The sequence below is a fragment of the Bos indicus x Bos taurus genome, chromosome 18 (assembly GCF_003369695.1).
Source record: "Bos indicus x Bos taurus breed Angus x Brahman F1 hybrid chromosome 18, Bos_hybrid_MaternalHap_v2.0, whole genome shotgun sequence".
NCBI classification, from domain to species: Eukaryota; Metazoa; Chordata; class Mammalia; order Artiodactyla; family Bovidae; genus Bos; species Bos indicus x Bos taurus.
In genome coordinates, this window is record NC_040093.1 from 885,502 (window position 1) to 911,071 (window position 25,570).

At 42.4% G+C, this 25,570-nt stretch overlaps 2 protein-coding genes and 1 pseudogene across 2 annotated transcripts; 1 reads left to right on the forward strand and 2 right to left on the reverse strand.

Moving 5' to 3' along the window:
• Window positions 1–321: 321 nt before the first annotated feature.
• LOC113875920 lies at window positions 322–1,099 on the reverse strand (annotated as a pseudogene).
• Window positions 1,100–2,155: 1,056 nt separating this feature from the next.
• On the forward strand, window positions 2,156–3,509 carry LOC113875919 (zinc finger protein 239-like; the record flags this gene model as incomplete). Its single annotated transcript, XM_027514623.1, has 1 exon — window positions 2,156–3,509. A coding segment is annotated over one exon (1,122 nt), but the record flags the coding sequence as incomplete, so codon positions are not given.
• Window positions 3,510–21,598: 18,089 nt separating this feature from the next.
• LOC113875922 (vomeronasal type-1 receptor 1) lies at window positions 21,599–24,045 on the reverse strand. Its single transcript, XM_027514624.1, has one exon. It carries the CDS (start codon window positions 23,073–23,075, stop codon window positions 22,131–22,133), a length of 945 nt encoding a protein of 314 aa, XP_027370425.1. The 5' UTR covers window positions 23,076–24,045; the 3' UTR covers window positions 21,599–22,130.
• Window positions 24,046–25,570: the final 1,525 nt, after the last annotated feature.

A 25,570-nucleotide genomic window follows, 5' to 3' on the forward strand; every position in this document is an offset into this window, starting at 1 on the left:
ATAAATCAACTATACTCCAATAAAAATTTAAAAACAAAAAAATACACCATGGTGCAAGCTTTGTGTTTTTCTTTTTAAGATTTATGTATTAATTTTTTGGCTGGTCCTTGTTGTTGCACATGGTCTTTCTCTAGGAGAAGAGCAGGGTCTACTCTTCATTGCAGTGTGAGGGCTTCTCATGGTGGCTCTCTTGTTGCCAAGCACAGGCTGTAGGGCTCAAGGGCTTCAGTACTTGTGGGTTGCAGTCTGTAGAGTGTGGGCATGTAGCATCTTCTCAGACCAGGGATCAAATGAGTGTTCCATGTATTGCAAGGTGGATTCTTTGTTTTGTTTTGTTTTGTTTTCAAATAAAATATTTTATTCAAGTTACCAAATTTGAGGAGTTATGTTGGGCTTGAAGAAAAAGGCCAAGTTAAAAAATGGAAATAAACTTTTCATTTGGTGGAAGCTGAAACCCATGTATACATTCTAATCAAAGATTTGTCTCATTTTGCATTTTTTAAGTTTTTAGAGTCTACCAGGTCAAACCCTTTGCTGCCTTCGTGGCTTTTACTTTGCTTTTTCCCTTCTTTCTCTCTCGCTTTGCTTTCAGCCTTTTCCTTTGCCTCTGGTTCATCCATATGGGGTACTGCCCATGCTGGTCTAGAAGAGTCTTTTTGTTTCTCTTAATATCAGTCTCCATTTTCATGTCATCTGTTTCATCCTTCACCACACACTGCGTTTTCTCTTGACAATGTTTGGGTTCCACCATAGTTGCTATCTCTTGAACGTCTTTCATTAAAACATCACCATCTATTTTAAGAATACTTTTAAGTCTGCTGAGCTCCTTTGGGGCATTCTTTTTTCTCTTTTCAGCACGCATCTTCCTTTTCACTTACTCCATAAACTTTTAGCCATATTTTACCTGCGAAAACCCAGGAATTCAAATAACGCACGATGCTCAAGCCGCCTGAATTCCTGCAAGGTGGATTCTTAACCACTGGGCCATCAGGAATGCCCCAAACTTTGTTTTTGTTCCTGAGACTTTTCACTTTCTTTTTCACAAGTTTGTATATTGAGGTACACCTTTATTAACAGTCACCATTTTCATATTTCATTCATTTGAAATTGCAGTGTATATTGAAGAATAGGGCTTCCCTGGTGGCCCAGACTGTAAAGAATCTGCCTACCAATGGAGAAGACCCGGGTTTGATCCCTGGGTTGGGAAGATCTCCTGGAGAAGGGAGTAGCAACTCACTCCGGTATTCTTTCCTGGAAAATTCCATGGGCAGAGGAGCCTGGCAGGCTACAGTTCATAGGGTTGCAAAGAGTCAGACACGACTGAAGCAACTGAGTGCACACACAGATTGAAAAACCTTACAGTTGCCCAGCTTCAAGACCAAAGAGCCCAGAGACAACAGTGGTTTAATGGACAGGGGATCTTACCCAAAGCAAGGTCCTGAAGAGATACACCTACCATGGTCCACAGACAGCAGGCAGGATGTGGCAGCAGTCTTTTTTTTTTTTTTAACTGGGAATGAGAGGGAGGTTACCTGCTTTAGGGGGGATTGACGTGAGGTTGACTCATTGGTTCCTCAGTTTGACTCCGACTCCATATCCTGAACACAATTCTATGGACTGCTTCTTTCATGTGTCATGTACAATTGTGTGTCATTCCCTCCAATAAAGTGAACAAGAACTTCACCATCACTTCTGTGTTTTCAGGTTTTTGGTGTGGAACCCAGGATGGAGATATACCTTCTGAACAGAGCGAATCTGCAGAAGGAGAGTCACAAATTAGCACTCCCAGGGTAGGTTCATCTTCTGAGAATGTCCAGTCCTGTAAGATATGTACCCCAGTTTTGAGAGACATTTCACATTTGACTGAAGAGCAAAGAAATATTAATAAAAGTGGACAGAAAGCATACACATGTGGGACATGTGGGAAACAATTCTTTTTCACTGCAAATATTCAACAGCACCAGATGCAGCACATTGAACAGAAATCCTTCCAGTTTGGTATGGGGAGCCCCACATTTTTGAAGAGCTGCATGATGCATGGAAGAGAAAATCTCTCTCCCAAAATGGAGATAGCGAACAACTTTGTGGCCAGCATGGAACTTCAGCAACAGGACACTAGTACCAGGGAGAAACAAAACAACAATAAGGAGTGTGAAGCTGTTTTTCACAGTGGAAAAGTCATCAGAGCTGGAAAGAACGCAAGATAGTCTCCAGCCACATAGACATACTTGTTGAGGATGAGGGAGTCCTCACTAGTGAAGGGTTTTGTGAGTTCAGCAAACATAGGAAAGCCAGCACCCAAAAACTTAACCTTATTCACCAGAAAGTTCACACTGAGGAAGGGCCTTATGAATGCAGCCAATGTGGAAAATTTTTTAGCCACAGATTCCGTTTCCTTGCCCATCAGAGAGTTCGCTGTGTAGCAAGGCTTTATGACTGCAATGAATGTGGGAAATCCTTTAGCCGAAGGAAGAACCTCACTGCCCATAGGAAAATCCACAGTGGTGAAAATGCTTATGAATGCAAGCAATATAATAAATCTTTCACCCAAAAGTTCAACTTAATTGAACATCAGAGAGTTCACACTGGAGAAAAACCTTATCAATGCAGCCAATGTGGAAAATCTTTTGCCCATAAATCCAGTTGTCTTGCACATCAAAGAGTTCACACTGGAGAAAGGCCTTATGAGTGCAGTGAATGTGGGAAATCTCTTACTAATAGGTCATCCCTCTCTTATCATCTGAGACTTCACACTGGAGAAAAGCCATATGAGTGCAATGAATGTGGGAAATGTTTTACTACTAGATCTATGCTTTGTAATCATCAGAGAGTACACAGTGGAGAAAGACCTTTTGAATGCAGCGAATGTGGGAAATTCTTTAGTCGAAATGAGCAACTCAGTGACCATAAGAATGTTCACACTGGAGAAAAGCCTTATGAGTGCAATAAATGTGAGAAACCTTTTACTAGTAGCTCCAGTCTTCGACATCATCAGAGAGTTCACACTGGAGAAAAGTCTTATGAGTGCAATAAATGTTGGAAATCTTTTACTGGTAGCTCCAGCCTTCGTTATCATCGGAGAGTTCACACTGGAGAAAGGCCTTACAAGTGCAGTGAATGTGGCAAATCTTTTGCTGCTAGGACTGGGCTCCGTCATCATGAGAGAGTTCACAGTGGAGAAAGGCCTTATGAGTGCTGTCAGTGTGGGAAATTATTTTCTGGTATTTCCAGCCTTCATTATCATTGCAGAGTTCACAGTGGAGAAAAGACCTTATGAGTGCAGTGAATGTGGGAAATCTTTTATTGATAAGTCAAGCCTTCGTCGTCATCAGAGAGTTCATATTGGAGAAAGATCTCTTTGAGTGCAGTGAATTTGGGGAATCATTTACTCAAATACAGCTCCATATCCATAGGAAAATTCACATTGCAGAAAAACTTTATGAGAGCCGCTGCTGCTAAGTCGCTTCAGTCGTTTCCGACTCTGTGCGACCCCATAGATGGCAGCCCACCAGGCTCCCCTGTCCCTGGGATTCTCCAGGTAAGAACACTGGAGTGGGTTGCCAGTTCCTTTTCCAATGCATGAAAGTGAAAAGTGAAAGTGAAGTCGCTCAGTCGGGTCCGACTGTTTGCGACCCCATGGACTGCAGCCTACCAGGCTCCTCCGTCCATGTGATTTTCGAGGCAAGAGTACTGGAGTGGGGTGCCATTGCCTTCTCCAGTAAGAGAGCTAGGATTGTGATAAGGCTTATCCAAAGGTGCCACTTGAGTAAATACCAGAGAGTTCACATGGGAGAAAGGGCCTTGTGAATATAGCAGATGTGGACAGCAGTGATGGAGGAGTTTGAGGTGGTAACAGTGGGAAAAACTGATGTAGTTACTGTGCATCAAATGGATCCTCTTTTGTGGAAACTGAGACAAAGAGAGGATGCATCGTTTGCGTGTGATCTCCCAGCAATGAACGGGGATCTGGGGTTCAGCGTCAGGTTGCCTGGTTCAGGGTTTGAAGAGTCTGGTCACTTCACTCCTTACCCCGCGCCCAGCCCCACCCTCAGGTTTGGGGACTAAAGAACACCTTGATTATCCTCATATATCTTCCCTCCTTAATCCTCCTGCCCCATGAGTCCTGCTCATACCCCAGCCCCATACTGATGGACAGGAGTATCTTTTTCTCTGGCGTCCAACATTGATGCCTTTCACCTAAATGACATTTATCTACCCAACAAAACTAACGCTGTGATTCTATTATTATTTGCCATTTGTGAAAGAAGGGGTGTCCAGCTTAGGCAGAGGAACTTCCACAAGAGCTCACTACTGCCAGACCTTTCATGAGAGCAGTTCCTCTACACTGCACATGTCAACTGGCATCTCTTCTGCCCCTCAGAGCAGGGCCTCCATTTGCTGTAAACTACTCACATGAACTCCCCACACCTGACATCTTTATTTCCACCAGGGCCCCCCAGTGCACATCTTCCTATAAACACTCCTGTTTGGGAAGTTCTTCACTGGGACAGCAGCACTAAGGCAGGCCCTCCCTGTCATGTGTGTCAACCCAGCCTTGGCACTGCTTTCACCGCCATATGCAGTGATTGGTTTCAGATATCCTGTTTATCTTTTCATATCCTCACATCAGGTGTCCGTGTTGCCCTGTTATGCAGTTGACCCACTCACTGTTCTGGGAATTGTGAGGGACTCTGACAGACTAATTGTGGCCCTCACATGGCCTGGTGCACAAGGCTCTTCCTAACCCCTTTACTCCTTGTCTCACTGCTTTCTACCACCACTTCCTGAAAAATGTTAAGTCACCAGCTAATGATTGTTAATTAACAAGAATTTACCCACCTCTCTTTGGGACCTACACTTCAGCAGCCTAGCTTAAAAACTAAGACTGAATGCATGCAGACACCTCCAATGAAGACTGTAAAACCCACTGTGAAATCATTTTAATTGCATTTCTCTTTTTTAGTTTTTTTTTTTCTTTAATAGAAAATTATTTAATTAGTATACATGTGTTCCCCATCCTGAACCCTCTTGCGGAGAAGGCGATGGCACCCCATTCCAGTACTCTTGCCTGGAAAATCCCATGGATGGAGGAGCCTGGTGGGCTGCAGTCCATGGGGTCATGAAGAGTCAGACACGACTGAGCAACTTCACTTTCACTTTTCACTTTCATGCATTGGAGAAGGAAATGGCAACCCACCCCAGTGTTCTGGCCTGGAGAATCCCAGGGATGGGGGAGCCTGGTGGGCTGCCATCTATGGGTCGCACAGAGTCGGACACGACTGAAGCGACTTAGCAGCAGCAGCAGCAGGATTCTTGATTTGAGTTTTGTTTCTTTTTCATGTGTCTATTTCTTTTTTTCTTAACTTATGCATCTTGTTTGGATGAATTTCTATTTGTATATTTTGTCTTCCTTTATTTTGTTAGATTTGGGTATTTTTTTCTCATGACAAGTAGGAGATCAGCCAAACATCAAAGACATATGTGAGATTTCACCCATTCACCAATGGTGACCGAAGTCAGTGACTTCTTTTCTCAATGTAATTGTAATCTGGAATACTGAAAGAATATGTTCTATATTTTTTCTCAGTTTTATACTTTGCATAGTGCAATGGCCATATACATTATACACGTTTAGGATAAATCTGAATTATTAACATATGCTACCTCAGTCTTAAGTCCAGACTTTCAGTTACATAGTAGATTAGTCTCTGCTTTGTAGTGCCTGCCAATATCTGTGGTGTAAATATTCCCACCATAGCCAAAGTCAAGTTGCCAACATAATGTCACTGGAATTGGGAAACATTGTCAATAGCCCACCATTGTCTTCTTTATTTACCATTACAGATATAGTAGCCACAGATAATTTTAAGAATGTAGTTCATAAACCATAGCAGAATGATTATAAAAAGAAAAGTTTTGTATATTTGATTTTAAAATGGTGTCATGGATGTGGAGTTGACTTACAATAAATTGCATGTATTTAAAGTGTACAACATTTTTTTTGTATTTGTGTGATGTATAATTCTAGATATGTCATTAAATAACTTCTTAGAATACATTTTTCATTAAAAAAATTTTTTTTGGCTGTAGTTGGTCTTTTTTGCTGCTCATGGGCTTTTTTTTTTTTTAAACAGGTTTTAAATTTTATTTTATTTTTAAACTTTACAATATTGTATTAGTTTTGCCTAATATCGAAATGAATCCGCCACAGGTATACCCGCGTTCCCCATCCTGAATCCTCCTCCCTCCTCCCTCCCCTACCCTCCCTCTAGGTCATCCCAGTGCACCAGCCCCAAGCATCCAGTGCCGTGCATCGAACCTGGACTGGCGACTCGTTTCATACATGATATTATACGTGTTTCAATGCTATTCTCCCAAATCTCCCCACCCTCTCCCTCTCCCACAGAGTCCATAAGACTGATCTATACATCGGTGTCTTTTGCAATCTCGTACACAGGGTTATTGTTACCATCTTTCTAAATTCCATATATATGCGTTAGTATACTGTATTGGTGTTTTTCTTTCTGGCTTACTTCACTCTGTATAATAGGTTCCAGTTTCATCCATCTCATTAGAACTGATTCAAATGTATTCTTTTTAATGGCTGAGTAATACTCCATTGTGTATATGTACCACAGCTTTCTTATCCATTCATCTGCTGATGGGCATCTAGGTTGCTTCCATGTCCTGGCTATTATAAACAGTGCTGCAATGAACATTGGGGTACACGTGTCTCTTTCCCTTCTGGTTTCTGCACAACAAAGGAAACTATTAGCAAGGTGAAAAGACAGCCTTCAGAATGGGAGAAAATAATAGCAAATGAAGCAACGGACAAACAACTAATCTCAAAAATATACAAGCAACTCCTACAGCTCAACTCCAGAAAAATAAATGACCCAATCAAAAAATGGGCCAAAGAACTAAATAGACATTTCTCCAAAGAAGACATACAGATGGCTAACAAACACATGAAAAGATACTCAACATCACTCATTATCAGAGAAATGCAGATCAAAACCACTATGAGGTACCATTTCACGCCAGTCAGAATGGCTGCAATCCAAAAGTCTACAAGCAATAAGTGCTGGAGAGGGTGTGGAGAAAAGGGAACTCTCTTACACTGTTGGTGGGAATGCAAACTAGTACAGCCACTATGGAGAACAGTGTGGAGATTCCTTAAAAAACTGGAAATAGAACTGCCTTATGATCCAGCAATCCCACTGCTGGGCATACACACTGAGGAAACCAGAAGGGAAAGAGACACGAGTACCCCAATGTTCATCGCAGCACTCTTTATCATGGGCTTTTTTAAGTTGTGGCACAGAGAGCAGACTCTCTAGCAGAAGTGCTTGTGCTTCTCCTTTTGGAGGCTTCTCTTGTGGAGCACAGGCTCTAGGCACGTGGGCTTCAGGGATTGCTGCAGATAGGCTCAGTAGTTGCATCCCTCTGGCTCTAGAGCGCTGCTGGATCAGTAGTTGTGGTGCAAGGGCTTAGTTTCGTCCCAGACTAGGGATGCAACCTGTGTCTCTTGCAGTGCAAAGAGGTTTGGTAACCACAGGAAGAGCCTTTTCTAGGGGAACGTTTCCCTCTTGTGCAGTTGCTTCAGGCCTGTGCAAAATCGCCACATTCCCAGTGAGGGTTCTGACTTACTTTGGTCCCTGACCAAAACTGACAAAATGACTTTAAGTCTCCATTTCAGAAGAAGTGGGATAATGTTATTTGTTTCCTGCCACCAGTGGATTTACACGTAGGTTGGCTTCAAGGCGTCTGAGATCATGTCCAAAGTCTTCAATAAGTAACGTTAGAGTCTTCAGTCAGTTCAGTCGCTCAGTCGTATCTGAATCTTTGCGACCCCATGAACTGCAGCACGCCAGGCCTCCCTGTCCATCACCAACTCCCGGAGTTCACTGAGACTCACGTCCATCGAGTCGGTGATGCCATCCAGCCATCTCATCCTCTGTCGTCCCCTTCTCCTCCTGCCCCCAATCCCTCCCAGCATCAGAGTCTTCCAATGAGTCAACTCTCGCATGAGGTGGCCAAAGTACTGGAGTTTCAGCTTTAGCATCATTCTTTCCAAAGAAATCCCAGGGCTGACCTCCTTCAGAATGGACTGGTCGGATCTCCTTGCAGTCCAAGGGACTCTCAAGAGTCTTCTCCAACACCACAGTTCAAAAGCATCAATTCTTTGGCACTCAGCCTTCTTCACAGTCCAACTCTCACATCCATACATGACCACTGGAAAACACAGATTCTTAGATTCTTAAGTGTTCTGAATACGCCTTGTCCCCGTGGGTCCCCGCCCCCCTGAGAAGGCTAGAGTCCCTCCCCAGCACTAAGGTAGTTTCCCAGTGCTCCTGGGGGTGCTGCTTAGCTTTTTCGCAGTTGCTTCTTGTGTGGGGCATCCTTCCTTGAGACTTTTGCACTTCATTTTCCAGAAGGATTTCTGATCAAGGGCAGAGATGTTCACCCACTGAAAATTGAGTCAGGGGTTTTTCCCTGATTGCAAACCCTCTGGAGAGGGAATTCCGGTTTCTAAGTAGCGGCCGTTTTGGTTACGGTGAGGTTTGTGGAGCTGGTCGGAAGGTCTGGCTTGTGGTGTTGGGTGCGGGCTTGCGGGACAAGAGGAGGGTCTTTCTCTCTGGGGGTCAGGGATACCGCCGCCTGCGGGGAGTTTCCGTGCAGAGTGAGACCTGGTAGCTCGGCCGTCACCGCCTCACTCCGCCCAGAAGTTACGATGGCGGCGCCCGCGCTGAGGGACCCGTCGCCTCAGGTAAGCGAGGCGTGCTCCGGGGTCTCCCCTGCCTGTTTCCACAGAGTTAAGAATGCCAGGGGTGAGAGGCGCCTGTGCACGTCACTCTACCCCCAGACCCTTGGCCCGGTGAGACCTTCAGGGGTCGTTTCTCTTTTTCCATGTGAGTGAGGCTTGGAGATGCAACTGAAGCTGAACCATTCAGGGAACCGGAGTCCAGCTTATTTCTGCCAGGAAGAAAGCTTGAGGCCAGGCCGCACCTGGAGGGGTGGGTGAGAGGTTGTACCTTCCTTCTTATGGCGCTGGGAGGTGGAGGGTTTGAGCACAGGATGGACGTCACCTGAATTAGGCTTTTAAAAACACTCCATGGCAGAAGCCAGCAGGATGTTGAAGCAATTATCCTCCCATTAAAAGTAAATTTAAAAAGTACTCCAGAGCTTGTTCAGTGGAAGCACGGACTTCAGGGGATGATGAGGTCACTGAGGCAGAGGGAAGACGTGACTGTTCCTGTCACTACTCGTAATAGATAGACAGAACTGGGAACAGAGGCACAGAGGAGTGGCTTGCCAGTCCGCCCGAGGTTCCCTGGCTTCTGGTACCTGGCAGAGGTCCAGTTGTGAGAAGAACTGAGCTGTCCTCAGGGAAAAGGAGAGGAGCCTGGCTCAGAGGATAGGGGCGGGCGGGCAGGCCTTATCCAGCGTGCGGGAAAGTGCGTGAGGCTCTGACACACTGCCATGGTCGCTGCCCTCCGCAGCCTGCCTTTTCTTACACATTCGAGGCTGAAGAAGCACTTTGGGCGAGTGGAGGTCGTTCCAATCCCTCACTTATTCTCACCCTCATGCACACATTCTCTGTTTTTGAGGAGGGTCTTGGGGCTCTTCACCTGACATTCTCCCAACCCTTTGTTTTTGGGACCCAGGAGAACCCCATACTCAGGGACCTGAGCGCAAGTCAGGTTCTCAGAAGGGGGTTCCCATTTCCTTCCACCCATGGTCTTGGATCCCATACCAGTATGTGGATGTTCTGTAAGGTGAGGACTAGCTGGTTTAGGTTAAGTGCAGGTATCCTTCCTTTTCAGTGGGAATAAAGAGCAGGGAAGAGCAGGATTTAGGCTTAAATGACTGCCTGTGTATCTTGGAAGCAATGAGAGGTTCACATCAGAAAACAGAAGCTTTCCCAAAAGACATAGGCTGGCTGAGCAGATGAAAACATGTGCATGTATGCACTTCCACGTAACCACATCACTCTGCTTCAGTTCAGTGCAGTTGCTCAGTTGTGTCCAGCTCTTTGCAATCCCATGGACCTCAGCACACCAGGCCTCCCTGTTCATCACCAACTGCTGGAGTTTACTCAAACTCATGTCCATTGAGTCGGTGATGTCATCCAACCATCTCATCCTCTGTCAGCCCCTTCTCCCACCTTCAATCTTTCCCAGCATCCGGGTCTTTTCCAGTGAGTCAGTTTTTCGCATCAGGTGGCCAAAGTTTTGGAGTTTCAGCTTCAGCATCAGTCCTTCCAATGAACATTCAGGACTGATTTCCTTTAGGATTGACTGGTTGGATCTCCCTGCTGTTACTCTGCTTGAACTACCCACCCCCCCAATTGTATGTAATTATTTTATATTGTTGGGTTAATCAGGTTAGGCTTGTCATTGTCTTTTATTTTTGTCTATTGATTATGAAAACTGATAAACATCTATTTTACTGTTGTGGGAGAAGAAAAGGTTTTCTTCCCAGGTCTAAGGTGGCTCCACCTGATTGGGCAGTAGTGCAGATGTGTGGCAGGTTAGATGGTGGGTTCTTAGGAGTGAGACTGTTCATGGTTTTATTCATCCCTGTTCTACCAGGGCAGTGTGACCTCTGAGGATGTGGCTGTGTACTTCTCCCAGGAGGAATGATGTCTTCTTGAAAAGGCTCAGAAACACCTGTACCTTGATGTCATGCTAGAGAACTTTACACTTGTATGCATGCTGGGTAAGACCCTCACACCCAACCCTATCCTCTTAGCTAGGCTCTGCCTTTCTCCTTTTCCCCAAGGGCAGCTGTGTCCTCCTCACGTGTGGACTATGGGCACTACTTTCTTAAATTCCTTGGTCATGTGCCGCAGTCACTACGGTTAGGCAGAGTGCATCCCTACTCCTCAGTGCCATGACACCTGAAGCCCCAAAGTCTTGCAGGGAACCATTCAGTTTCAGTAGTCTTACAACCCCAAGGCCCTTTCCCAAGATTCCAATGTCTCTGTATCCACGGTGGCACCTGTCAAGCACTGCAGTCAGCAGTGAGTAAAATTCCTATTGCTCCGCACCTTTCCCAGCATTTGGTGTTGTGAATGTTTGGATTTTGGCCATTCTTACCAGTATGTAACAGTGTGTATTTTTTCAGTTGAATTTGCATTTCCTTGCTTCTTTGTATATTTAGTTATTTTTCATCTGTATATCTTCTTTTAACGTAGTGTCTGTTAAGGGAGTTTTCTCATTTAGTATTTGGGTTTTTGTTTTCTTAGTAAATTTTAAGTGTGTGTTTTTTTAACATTTATGTCCATTTTGAGTTAATTTTGTTGTGAAGGGTATAAGGTTTGTGTCTAGGTTGATTTTTTGACATGTGATGTTTAGTTGTCCTAGTACCACTTATTACAAAAACTTCCTTTTTCTCCATTATATTGTGCTTGCTCATCTGTCAAAGGTCAGTTGAGTGTATTTTGGGTTTATTTCTGGGCTCTCAATACAGTTCATTAATCAATTTCTCTATCCTGTAAACAATCCCATATTGGCTTGATTACTTTAGATACTAAGTCTTGAAGTTGAGTGGGATCAGTCTGCCAGCCTTGTTCTTCAGTAGTGTGCTGTTTATTCTGGGACTTTTGTGTCTCTGTATAAACTTTGGGATCAATTTATTTAAATCCACAAAATAACTTGCTGGGATTTTGATTTTGATTGCATTGAATTTATAGATGAAGTTGGGCAGAACTGACATCTTGATAGTGGGTCTTCCTATTTATGAACATAAAATATCTATTTATTTAGTTCTTTGATTTCTTTATTAGTGTTTGTTTTTTGTCCACACTGCTCAGCTTGAGGGATTTTAGTTCCCTGACCTGGTATCCAACCCAGGCCAACTACTTCAGTGAAAGCATGGAGTGGTAACCACGAACCACCAAGGAATTTCTGATTTCTTTATCAGAGTTTTATTGTTTCCCCTCATGTATATCTTGTCGTGCATATCTTGGTAGATTTATAACTTAGTATTTCTCTCCCCCCCCCCCCTTTGACAGGGTGCTATGTACATGGTTTTTAATTTCAAATTCATTTGTTCATTGATGGTATTGACATGATTGGTTTTTGTATATTAACCTTGTATCCTGACACCTTGCTATAAATTGCTTCTTTGGTCCAGGATTTTTTTTTTAATCTACTTTTTTGTTTTTTTATGTAACTAGTCATGTCATCTGAGAATGAAGAGACATTTATTCCTTCCTGATCAGTATAACCTTCTCTCATTGCCTTTGTTTTGACTTCCAGTATAAAATTGAAAGGGAGTTGTAAAAGGGAACATCCTTGCCTTCTTCATTGTAGAGGGAGAGTTTCTAGTTTTTCTCTTGTAATTGTGATAGCAGGTAGAGGATGTTATTTAGATCATCAGTTTGAATATATTTTTCTGTTTTTAGGTTATTATGAGATTTTTATCATGAATGACTGTTGTATTTTGTCAGAATAGGTGAGATGATGAGTTTTTGTTTGTTTGTTTTTTCATTTATTTCACTGCACTGGGTCTTAGTTGTGGTATGTGGGATCTTTAGTTGCAGCTTCAAACTTAGTTGAGGCTTGTTGGATTTAGTTCCTGGACCAGAGATTGCACCCAAGGCCCCTGCCTGGGAGTATGGAGTCTTAGCTACTGGGCCACCAGGGAAGTCCCCAAGAGTTGGTTTTTAACCTGCTGATGACATGGATTATATTAATTAGTTTTTAAATGTTAAATCAGCATTGCATTCCTTGGATCCTTTTCAGGTGGTCACAGCGTATAATTCTTTTCCAACAGTTTTTGAAACAGTTTACTGGTAACTATGTTGGGATTGTTGCAACTATGTTCTTGAGAGGTATTGATCAATAGTTTTCTTGTAATGTCTTTGTTTTGGTATTTTCTCATGAAATTGGTGTGGAACTATTTCCGGGTTTTTGTTTTCTGAAAACAATTAGAGAATTGAATAATCTCTTTTTTAATGTTTGTCAGATTTGACTAGTGAAGCAATCCGGGCAAATGGCATTCCCAGAAGATTTGGAAGTGTATTCATCATTGAGTCAGTTTCTTTAATAGAGGTAGACTCATTCAAACCATCTATTCTTGGTAACTTTGCTTACATGAACTCTGTTTTGATACTAATACAGTTATTATTTTTGACTGTTCAGTATGTGGGACTGTGGGACTCAGTATGCAGGAATTTGATGTGGGGTCAAACACATGTTCCCTGCAATGGGGGCGGGCTGTCTTAACCACTGGACCACCAGGGAAGTCCCTACTATTAATCTGTACGCCTGTTTGTGGCATTTAAAGTGGGTTTCTTGGAGACAGCGTATAACTGAGTCCTGTTTTTTGATCCAGTCTGATAATCTTTCTTTTAATTGGTGCATTGAGCCTATCAATGTTTAATATATTGATATAATTGGATAAACATCTAACATATTTGTTACCATTTTCTTTTCATTGCCCTTGTTCTTCCTATTTAATCTTCCAGTCTGCTTTTTGTAGTTTTAATGAAGCATTTTGTATGATCCTTTCTCTCTCCTTTGTTAGCATATCAGCTATCCTTGTTCCTTTTCATTTTTAATGTATTTGCACTAGAGTTTCCAATATTTATTTAAAACTAATTCAAGTCCACTTTCAGGTGACACTTTATGGCTTCATGGGTAGTTTAAATAGCTTATAATTTTAAAAAATACTAATTGTTTTCTCTCCATTATATTGTTGTTCTCATTTGTTTCAGTTTTATATAAACATACATATATGAGTGTGTTTGAAAATGCATGATGGAGTACATTGTTGCTGGGTTTTTGTTTTGTTTTTGTTTGTATAAACTGTTATCTGTTAAATTGGAATACACAGCTTTTTGGAATAGATACAAAAATGGGAATCTTCTGCATGAAAAGATGCTCAGTATCAATAATGGTCGTGGAAATGCAAGTCAATATCACAATGAGATACCACCTCACACCTGTTATTATATCTGTTATGAAAAAGACAAGAAATACATATTGGTGAAGATGTGGAAAAACGGGACCCCTTGTGCACTGGTGGTGGGACTGTATATTGTTGCAGCCCCTGTGGAAAGGAGCATGAAGAATCCTTATAAAACTAAAAACAGTACTATCATATAATCAGCAGTTCCATCACTGTGTATTTATCCAAAGGGATTGAAATCATCATCATCTCAAAAAGATGTACCCCATGTTTACTGCTGCATTATTTATAATCTCCAAGACTTAGAAACAACCTACATGTCCATTGATAGATGACTGGATGACAATCGTGTCATATATATGGAATACTATTCAGTTTTATTCAACCATAAAAATAGAAGGAAAATTTCCCATTTACAACAATGTGACTGGATTTTGAGGGCAGTGTGCTAAAGTGAAATAAGTCAGAGAGAGAAAGACAAATCCAGTGGTCAATCCTCAGTTTCCACAGAGGATTGGCTCCAGGATCCCATGCATATGCTGAAATCTGTGGATGCTTAGGTCCTTTCTGAAGTTTCCCAGTTGTGGATTCATTCAACTAAAGATCATTTAGTGTTCTATTTACTGAAAAATATCCCTGTATGAGTGAATCCAAGCAGTTCTAACCATGGTGTTCAAGAATCATAAAAAATTGTAAAAAAAAAGTAAAATAAAAATCGTAAAAAATCGTAAAATAAATAAAATAAAAAAATCAACACCACCACCAAACTCAGATGCAGACAACAGATTAGTGATTGCCAGAAGAGAAGATAGGTAGATAAAATGAGTGAAGGATATCAGAAGTTACAGACTTCTAGTTGAAAGATGATTAAGACTTGTGGATGTAATTCACAGCTTAATGACTTTAGTTAACAAAACTGAATTGTATATTTAGAAGTTTCTAAGTAGAAGTTGGCTAGGCTGTGGAAGATTTGGAACCCTTGTGGTATTGCTGGTGGAAATGTAAAATGGTGGAGCTGCTATGGAAAATGGTATGACAAAATCTTAAAAAATTAAACATAGATTTAACATATAACTCAGCAATTTCACTTTTAAGCATATACTCCAAACATTTTAAAGCAAGGACATGAAGATACATTAGTACAGCCATGTTCATGGCAGCGTTATTCACCATAGCCACAGGTCAAAACAACCCAAATGTCCATCAACCACTGAATGGATAAACAGGTGTTGTATACATACACTGGAATATTATTCAACTTTAAAAAGGAAGGAAATTTTGATACCTGCCACAACATGGGTGAATCCTGTGAACAACATAAATGTACTCTATACTTTTAAAGAATGTACTTAGAGATGGCTAAAGCAGCAAATTTATGGATGTTTTTAAAAAATAGTAAGTTCAGTTGGTTCAGTTCAGTCGCTCAGTCGTGTCCGACTCTTTGCAACCCCATGAATCGCAGCACACCAGGCCTCCCTGTTCATCACCAACTCCCGGAGTTCACTCAGACTCACATCCATCGAGTCAGTGATGCCATCCAGCCATCTCATCCTCTGTCGTCCCCTTCTCCTCCTGCCCCCAATCCCTCCCAGAATCAGAGTCTTTTCCAATGAGTCAACTCTTCGCGTGAGGTGGCCAAAGCACTGGAGTTTCAGCTTTAGCATCAGTCCTTCCAAAGAAATCCCAGGGCTGATCTCCTTCAGAATGGACTGGTTGGATCTCCTTGCAGTCCAAGGGACTCTCAAGAGTCTTCTCCAACACCACACTTCAAAAGCATCAATTCTTTGGCGCTCAGCCTTCTTCACTGTTTATCACACCCATACATGACCACTGGAAAAACAATAGCCTTGACTAGCCAGAGCTTTCTTGGCAAAGTAATGTCTCTGCTTTTTAATATGCTATCTAGGTTGGATATAACTTTCCTTCCAAGGAGTAAGCGTCTTTTAATTTCATGGCTGTAGTCACCATCTGCAGTGATTTTGGAGTCCCAAAAGATAAAGTCTGACACTGTTTCCACTGTTTCCCCATCTATTTCCCATGAAGTGATGGGACCAGATGCCATGATCTTCATTTTCTGAATGTTGAGCTGTAAGCCAACTTTTTCACTCTCCACTTTCACTTTCATCAAGAGGCTTTTTAGTTCCTCTTCACTTTCTGCCATAACGGTGGGGTCATCTGAATATCTGAGGTTATTGATATTTCCCCCGGCAATCTTGATTCCAGCTTGTGTTTCTTCCAGTCCAGCGTTTCTCATGATGTACTCTGCATATAAATTAAATAAGCAGGATGACAATATACAGCCTTGACGTACTCCCTTTCCTATTTGGAACCAGTCTGTTGTTCCATGTCCAGTTCTAATTGTTGCTTCCTGACCTGCATACAGATTTCTCAAGAGGCAGGTCAGGTGTTCTGGTATTCCCATCTCTTTCAGAATTTTCCACAGTTTATTGTGTTCCACACAGTCAAAGGCTTTGGCATAGTCAATAAAGCAGAAATAGATGTTTTTCTGGAACTCTCTTGCTTTTTCCATGATCCAGTGGATGTTGGCAATTTGGTCTCTGGTTCCTCTGCCTTTTCTAAAACCAGCTTGAACATCAGGAAGTTCACGGTTCGCATATTGCTGAAGCTTGCCTGGAGAATTTTGAGCATTACTTTACTAGCGTGTGAGATGAGTGCAATTGTGCAGTAGTTTGAGCATTCTTTGGCATTGCCTTTCTTTGGGATTGGAATGGAAACGGACTTTTTCCAGTCCTGTGGCCACTGCTGAGTTTTCCAAATTTGCTGGCAAATTGAGTGCAGCACTTTCACAGCATCATCTTTCAGGATTTGAATAGCAAAAGTAGTAAAGCTGAGCTAATTCTGCCCACAGGATCAACACTTCAGGAAACGATACTGGTGTAAATAAAGTGATGAGTTTTTTAAAATTTGGTTGCTTCTTACCTGCCTTTTAAGCATTTAAGAAAATGTGATATTTAATAAAAATGCCTGGTCCTTTGCATATCTACCAGTTTTGCATCTGCAGAGTCAAGCAACCATGGATCAAAAATATTAAAAAATCCCAGAAAGTTCCAGAAAGCAAGACTGGTATCCTCTATGGATTTTGGAACCAATTTCAATCAATTATTAAGTGCCTGGGTAGCCTTAAGTCCATCCATTTATAAATTTGAAATTTCCTGAGAAAGCTGAGACCCCTCTGTTCATGATTGGGTCCAGGCTGCTGCACGAGCCTGGCTGGCCTTTCCCCTGTTTACAGGGAGTGTATGTGAGTCTGCTGAGACTTTAAAAAGGAGCATCTACATTTTCCACCAATATTTCCATTCCAGCCATGGCTCTTTACTTCCTCCCGCTTTCCCCTCTGGCAGATTCTTCTTGTACCAAACAGAGTACTCCTCCCCACTACACGCTCAATTTAGTTCTGCCCTTCAGCACATCCCTCTTCAGGATTCATCTGACAGTAAAACCTGCTCTCGTGATCTGAGCACAAGGCTTGATTCTGGTCCAGGCCTCAGGGTCCCTCCTCAAACTCCAGACCTGGAATCCAGTTGCTTATGTGCCACCTCCACTTTGGGGCATCTCAAAATCCCCGTATCCAAAATCCAACTGATAATCTGCCCTGAATCCTGTTTCTCCCACCAAATTCCCCATCTCCATTCTCCTAGATGTTTGGGCAAAAAATCTGAGTGGTTATTTACTTCGATCATTAAGATCCATCAAGAACCTGCATTAATCTCCAGGCTACCGCCACTTCTAGAACTGTCCACCGCCAGAACTGTCCTCCTGTGCCTCCTCACTGGTTTTCCCCCCTCCACTTTCATCATGCCTTGTCCCACCCAGTCTGCTCGCCCTGAGCAACATCTCAAATACTTTGAAAACCACGGCTCAGAGTCCCTGCTCTCTTCCAACGTCCATGATTCCCAGGAGCCCCCGACTGAAGACCCAGCTGCTTGGACTGCCCAAGTGTGCATCCTTTCACACTGCTTCCTGCGGACACGAGAGGGAACCCAGGTTTCCAGAATGGTCTTGACTGGGGTGTGCCTCCAAGGCTTTGAATATGTGTGTCCGTCTGCCTGTAACACTCTTCCACATTTCATCATTCCCTGTCAGAACTGGGGACCCTATGTCTATAACTGCCCCGCTGTTCTGGAAATAGGAGCATGCACTGCTATAGCCAGAGCTGGAGACCCTTCGTTTTTAAGTAGGGTTAAGGTTGAGAGTCTGGAGAACCGACATTCACCTGGGCCTGGGCCTTCAGCGTGGCCATGGGAAGGTGTGGGCGGAGCAGTGCCAGGGCTACGCGGGAGATGAGAGGTAGCCCTGAGCAGGACACGGTGGAGACACTACGGCAGCGCCCACACTGAATGTCAGACCCACCACTGTGCAGTGGGGACCTCGAACCTCCGATCCAGCGAATGGTATCAAAAACAGTCGTAATAACCGCTATGTGCCAGATGCCGGAAGTCCCACCCCGACACGTTGCACGCTCTCGGAGCGACTCTTCTGGTTGTTAGCTCATCCCCTAACAGTAGGTCTGTGACCTACTGAACCCGTCATTCTGGGAAATGTTTCCATCTTGGCGGCATCTGCAGGGATGGTTGGCCCATTCTGATATCCGGAAATTAGCTAAGTGGTATTGTGGGCAGGCAAGGATGAAATACATTAAAGATAAGAGCAAAGCCTATGGTTAATGGAGTAAAAGAAGAGGCCTTAAACTCAGGATTCTCAACATAAAAGCGGAGACATGATTACAGTCAAAATGTTAAAAGAGCGCTGGCACAGTGCTTAGTTTTTGTTCTATTACATGTTTTGTCTATATGACTACCTCTGTGAAAATCTTGGAGAGAACTTTTAACTGCACTGAATCTTAGTTGTGTCATGTGGGATCTAGGTCTAGAATTGGAAACCGGTCCCCTGCAGTGGAAGCACAGTGGCCTAACCACTAGTCAGCCAGGGAAGTCCCAGTGCCATTCTAAATATTAGTGGAGATTAATGATTTCTCCAGGGGGCACCTGACTCAGATCAACCAACCCCTTTACTTCTTGGGCAGAGGAATCCTCAGCTCCCAGTGCCTTCTCCTGCCAGCCCCTCCATTTACACCACAATTTCTTGCCCTGTATCTCTGACCATGACCACTTCCCCTTGCTGCTGCTACTGCTAAGTCACTTCAGTCGTGTCTGACTGTGTGCGACCCCGTGGACGGTAGCCCACCAGGCTCCCCCGTCCCTGGGATTCTCCAGGCAAGAACACTGGAGTGCGTTGCCAGTTCCTTCTCCAATGCATGAAAGTGAAAAGTGAAAGTGAAGTCGCCCAGTTGGGTCTGACTGTTTGCGACCCCATGGACTGCAGCCTACCAGGCTCCTCTGTCCATGGGAGTTTCCAGGCAAGAGTACTGGAGTGGGTCGCCATTGCCTTCTCCCTTCTTCCCCTTAGTTACACGCAAATATCAAGAATCTTTACATGAACTTTACTAAATCATCATCTTTCACCCTCCCACAACACCACTGCTAGGCCCACAAACTTCCCCTGAGACATAAAACAAGACTAATTGTAGATCTCACAATTTTAATGTACTTTACAACTCTACCAAGATAATATCACTGATCCCCCAAATTACAGATGTTTTCTTGGCTAATGCCATAAAAAAACAGCACACCTAATTATGGGCCGACCTGTAAAAACTCCTTTTATCTGGACTTAGGGTCCTTCTCTGGACTTCCCTGGTGGCTCAGATGGTAAAGCGTCTGTCTACAATGAGGGAGACCAGGGTTTGAGCCCTGGGTTGGGAAGATCCCCTGGAGAAGGAAATGGCAACCCACTCCAGTACTATTGCCTGGAAAATCCCATGGACAGAGGAGCCTGCTAGGCTACAGTCTATGGGGTCACAAAGAGTCAGACATGACTGAGTGACTCACTGACTCTCTAATGGGTACTTTCTTAGATTCTGTATCTGTCAGTTTGGCAGAGACTAATCACAGGGCCAACCTCAGAGCTAGAGTTGTGTTCCTATTGCAAATAGCCTCCCTGGAGCACACCATTCAAGTGTAGATTCAGGGCTCTGCCACCTGCCACTTACACACAAGGGAATGTTTCTCCTGTCCTAAATCAACCCAGGGCCAGGAACTAGATGACTAGGGAAAGGGCTATTTACCCTAAAACCTGTGGAAATCATTCAAACCAGCCAAGCTTAAGCTTTTCACCCAGCCCTGCCTTGCCTTGCCTGCAGAAACCCCAACAAAGCCTGTGTTCTAGGAATTCCCAGTCTTTCCCCTGTTTCTCCCTCCCAATTACCCTGGTCACCAAATATGGGGATATGTTATTAGAAACGGAATGGACCAAATGAATAGAAATGATGGGCCAAACTTAATGTGTTATGGACACAATATTAGTAATTGCACAAGTGTCAAGAATGCGTGAATTCTTCAAACTTTCTGAAAACTGCATAAACTGATACAAAGGAGGATTAAGTATGTCGATGTTAATGGGATTTGTGAGAAAGCTTATATTTAAAAAAACTATTAGCCTAATTTAAGACAGTAAAGATTCCTATTGCAAGCCAATTGACAAGAGGTGGACTCTCTTCTGAGTTATCAATACAAGGTTCAAGAAAGTTGTATTAAAAATAAAAGAATGAAAAAATATAGAAGAATGGTTAACATAAAAACAAAAATCGGTATCATTTTTTTCAGGTTAACATTTAATAGAGATTACTGTTTATAACTGACTGGAAAAGGAAAGGGGGCTACAGAGGATGATTGTTGGATGGCATCACCGACTCAATGGACATGAGTTTCGACAGACTCTGGGAGATAGTGAAGGACAGGGAGGCTTGGCATGCTGCAGTCCATGGGGTTGCAAAGAGTCAGACATGACTAAGTAACTGAACATCATTGTTTATAAATTTGACCTATGACATGCAAATTAACAATTCCTGTATAAGACACTCTGGAGAAGGAAATGGCAATCCACTCCAGTATTCTTGCCTGGAGAATTCCATGGACAGAGGAGCCTGGCGGGCTACAGTTCAATGGGGTTGCAAAAGAGTGGGACACAACTGAGTGACTAACACACACACACAAAGACACTACTGCACAGCCCACTGGCAGTGCCCGCCAGGCCTGCTCTAGGACATGACTTCTCCTGCTTCTGTTCTTCACTTACTCCATATCCTGTGCTTGAGGAGAGCATGTGAAATGCTGCTCTGATACTCCAGTGAGTGTTTGTCTTTATACTGGTGCCCTTGCCTACTGCATATATCGCTTACATCAGCAATCAAACGGGCTCTGCAGGGCTGGAAAAACCATGCGTTCAGGAGGCCTGTGCAGTTGGTAACAGACCAGTTACATGCCTTATGAAGGTAGTCGGGAGACAGATCTGTAGGTTTGCTTCTCCACACTCTGATACTGTGAGCTAATGGGAATAAGGTCTAGGGGGTCTTAGTGTGCTAATGGGCTTCCCAGGTGGCTCAGTGGGTAAAGAAACTGCCTACAATGCAGGGGACCCCAGAGACATTGGTTCGATTCCTTGGTTGGGAAGATCCCCTGGAGGAGGGCATGGCAACCCACTCCAGTATTCTTGTCTGGAGAATCACATGGACAGAGGAGCCTGGCTGGCTACAGTCCATAGGTTGCAAAGAGTTGGACACGACTGAAGTGACTGAGCACAGCATATTGCTTTTAAATGTTAAAAAAGTACTATAAAATAAATGATAGTTTTCTCACAAACTTTAAAATAAACAAAGGAAATCATTGAACATGTGTATATTAACTTTATAAAACAACAGTAAAATAGATTTGATAATTTTGGAATTAAGTAAGATTAAAGACTCATAATTTTGGTATGTAATAAATGCTATTGGCAGTTGAATGTAGATATTTACACATGTATGTACATTATATCTAGACTTCATTAAAATTGCTGGGATTTCCAATTACAAAAGATTGAGTAAGACTTTAAAAAATAGAGCACGCTCAATTATCCAGAGATAAAGACCTTTTAAAAAAATAAGCTATTAGTATTTAAAGTCAGAATATTTTGAAATTATTTGAGTGAAAACAGCTGATAAAAATAAGTTTTAATTATTTAAATACTTAATGTTGGCCATTAGAAACGGATAATATATTTCCTTTTAGGGTTAATTAATACCCAACACTTAAGAGGTCCCCAAAATATTCACAAATGTTGAGATAAATATTTGAATGCCACTGAGAACAGACTCATAGAACAACAAGCACATTAGCAAACAGTGTTTTCCTTGCCATACAGGCAAAGCAGAACTGAGAGATACGCGTGTCCTTGATAATGAGCACAAAGGGGCTGAATGCTGGAAAACATGTGGCCAAAAGGACAGAGGTGTTCACCATCCACTGCCCTGGGTTTGCAACTAGAGTCATCCAAATTGTCAAAATGATGTAGACTGTATAGAATGTAACAAAGGAGCTTACCAGGACCAGGACAGTGCGTGTGGCTCTGCCCTCACAGGAAGGTCTGGGGGAGACTCGGTGGCTGCAAATGCGTTGGATTCGCCGTTTGTGTCTGCCCAGGAAAAGAACTATAGAGCTACTGGCCCAGACCATAAAACCTAAACTCAGAATATCAAGGAAAAAGTACATGACTGTGTATAGTGAGCCCAGAGAACCCTCTGTCATATACCAAGAACAGTACCCGTAATTATTTCTCGTACTGAAGTTCTTCTCATTCAGTGGACCCTTTACTATGATAAGAATACAAGAATTTATCAAGATATGCCCAATCCAGCAGAGGAAACAGCAGAAGGCAATGAATCTTAGAGCTCTCATCTGGAGTTCCATCCACCTCCAGATACTGGGCTTGAGCTTAAGGGCCTGGAAGCCATTGAAGAGGCAGGTGGTGCTAAAGGAAACTCCCGTGGCTACTCTGTGGAAATAGAAGACAAGTTTACATCCAGTGTCATCCAGGAAATACCTCCATCCGAAAGCTGCCAGTGTCTGTGGTATGCCTTTAGAGAAAAGAACTGTGGCATTGGCGATGACCAGTTGCATGAGGATTGGGTCTATGGGCCTCAAATTATGTCCAGTGAGCAAAGTGAAGTTATAAAGACAAAAGAGGGAGATGTTTCCCATGAGGCCAATTCCTGTCTGAATGAGGAATATAGTCCCCATTTCCAAGCTGGCAGAAAACATCACATCAGTGCCTAGAGGGCGCTGGTTTTACTGAAGTTAGAGGAATGAAGAGTGAAAAGGATGAAAAGAAGTGTGTCATAATCACCATGTCCCTCAATTTTCAATATTAAGCCTGCATCTCATATAATCTCACGTTAAGTGGGCACTTAGAATTTTTGCTCATGTGTGCAAAGGCAATGGAAATGAAGACTACGATCATGAAGTCATCTGCTGATGAGTGGAAGTGGCCAAACGCACAACAGGAAACTCTGAGGCTGCAGAGATGTGTGAGGGAGTTATCTGCGCACTGATACAGATCTTCCGCCACAATACACTCTGAGAAGAAAAATGTAAGATATAAAACACGTGTATGTTTCCAATTTTTTCTTTTTAAGAAAGTAGAGGAATATGAATCGAGGCAAAGATTTCACAGGATAGAAGGATAAACTAGGCTTCATGAAGTAGTTTTACACATATAAATATGTCACATAATTGTTGAAAAATATTAATCAAAATTAGATATCAAGATTCAAATAAAAATTTTTCCCTGGTTGTCCATCAACATGATGTTCTATGTGTACTTGTAAAAAACATCAGAAGTTACACAGAGGCATATATGAAAATAAAAGTATCTATAAGGTATATTAAACATTTGTGCATACTCACATTTTGCCAGTTATTTGGCATTAATTATTAGAAACACATGCAAAGTGTATTAATATAATTGGCAAATAAGACTTTCATCATAAGGCAAAAGAATATACAAATATTTTAAATGAAAACTCAAAATTCTACACATTTTCAAAGAAATAAGGCATGTATTAATAGTACATAATTTTAAGACATGTTCCAACCACCCCCCTCCCCAACTGAGTCTGTCTAGACACTGAACAAGTCTATGGTTAGCAAATGTAAGCTTTTGAATGGATAAACAAGGTCCTACTGTATAGCAAAAAGAACTATATTCAGTATCCTATGATAAATCATAATGGAAAAGAATAAATAAATAAATATATATATTTGCAGTACAGCAGTGATTAGCATTGTAAATCAACTATACTTCAACTTTAAAAAAGTCTATGGTAACAACCATCTAAAATACCAAGATTATGATATCTAAAGCCGTTTCTTGCTAATAGTGAAATATCTTGGAGATACATAATGCTTCTGGTGTGGGGCAGAAAACACCCAACCTGTCCCTATAACGTCTTGTCAAACACAATAGTTAGCCATATGTTTCTTTAAATCATTGTCCCTGACACTGGAGATGAAATGAACCTTACTTTTCTCTAAATAAAAGTTAACTTTCATCCAAGAACAGAACTTTAAAGGCATATTAAGACAGATTGCATTTAACCCAACATACTCTCTCCCCCGACCCCAAAACAAAACACAGACACCAGATGTCAGCTCAGCTGCTGGGAGCTCATCTCTATCTTATTTTTGGCCGTTTGCCTGTAGCATGAAACCTTGACAGTGAAAACTGTGTTGAGTCAGAGACAAAGGAGAAAGAGAGATGTCAGGCGGTCTCAACACAGGTGAATGAGGGTAGCACTATGCTGAGGGTATCCTGAAAAAACCCTGTCCTGCCTGCTGTATAGCACAGGGAACTCAGTGTTCTGTAATAAATGAAATGGGGAAGAATGTGAAAAGTCTATGTATATGTATAACCGAATCACTTTGCCGTACACTTGAAACTAACACACTGTAAATTAACTATACTTCAATATGAAATAAAAACATTTAAAAATCTGTCCTGAGTGTGTATGCATTACGGGTGTGTGTATACTTTTATATTCCAACCCCCTGAAACAGAATTTTTTTTCCATATGGACGACTGAATTTTCTAATGAAGCTGGTCTCAAAATCTGACACTTACCTGAAACACATTGCTACTTACCTGACTGGTATTTCCCATCAGCACAGTAGGTGCCTGGGCAGCAGCTGTGCAGGTGTGAAAAGGGGCATCTCAACTCTGAAATAAGGCTTTGTGTTTCTATGACCTCATCTCCTTGTTGGGAAGTGATTATCATGCCACCTGTAATAGCGGTGACAAGGTCTGCAAAGGGAATGGTGAGTCTCTGTGAAAACCATCTGTGAAGTGTGCACATAAGCAAAGCGATTAAGGTGAGAGAGGCATCTAACAGAAATGGCAGAAACAGAGGAGTGAAACCACTTGTTCAAAATGAACAATAATCCCAGTGGAAGTTAAATGGAGGACATCAAGGTCCCGTAAGTGGGAGAAGTTGTACACATGGCTGTGTGAAATTTGTAGTCCCTGTTTTAGTCTTGTCTTCAAAATACAATTGTTGTTTTTATGCCTGAGACTCTAGGGTAGTCAAAATGAAGGGAAGACAGAGAGTGGTTCTAACAGACAGGAATATTACAGAGACACCGAGTGCTTCAAGAAACATTCATTCTATAGCTTATGTGGGTCACACCCATTCCTGGGGTGCAGAGGATAGGTCAGCACACAAACCATTACAATGATTTTGCCACCTTGAAATTTTTATCCT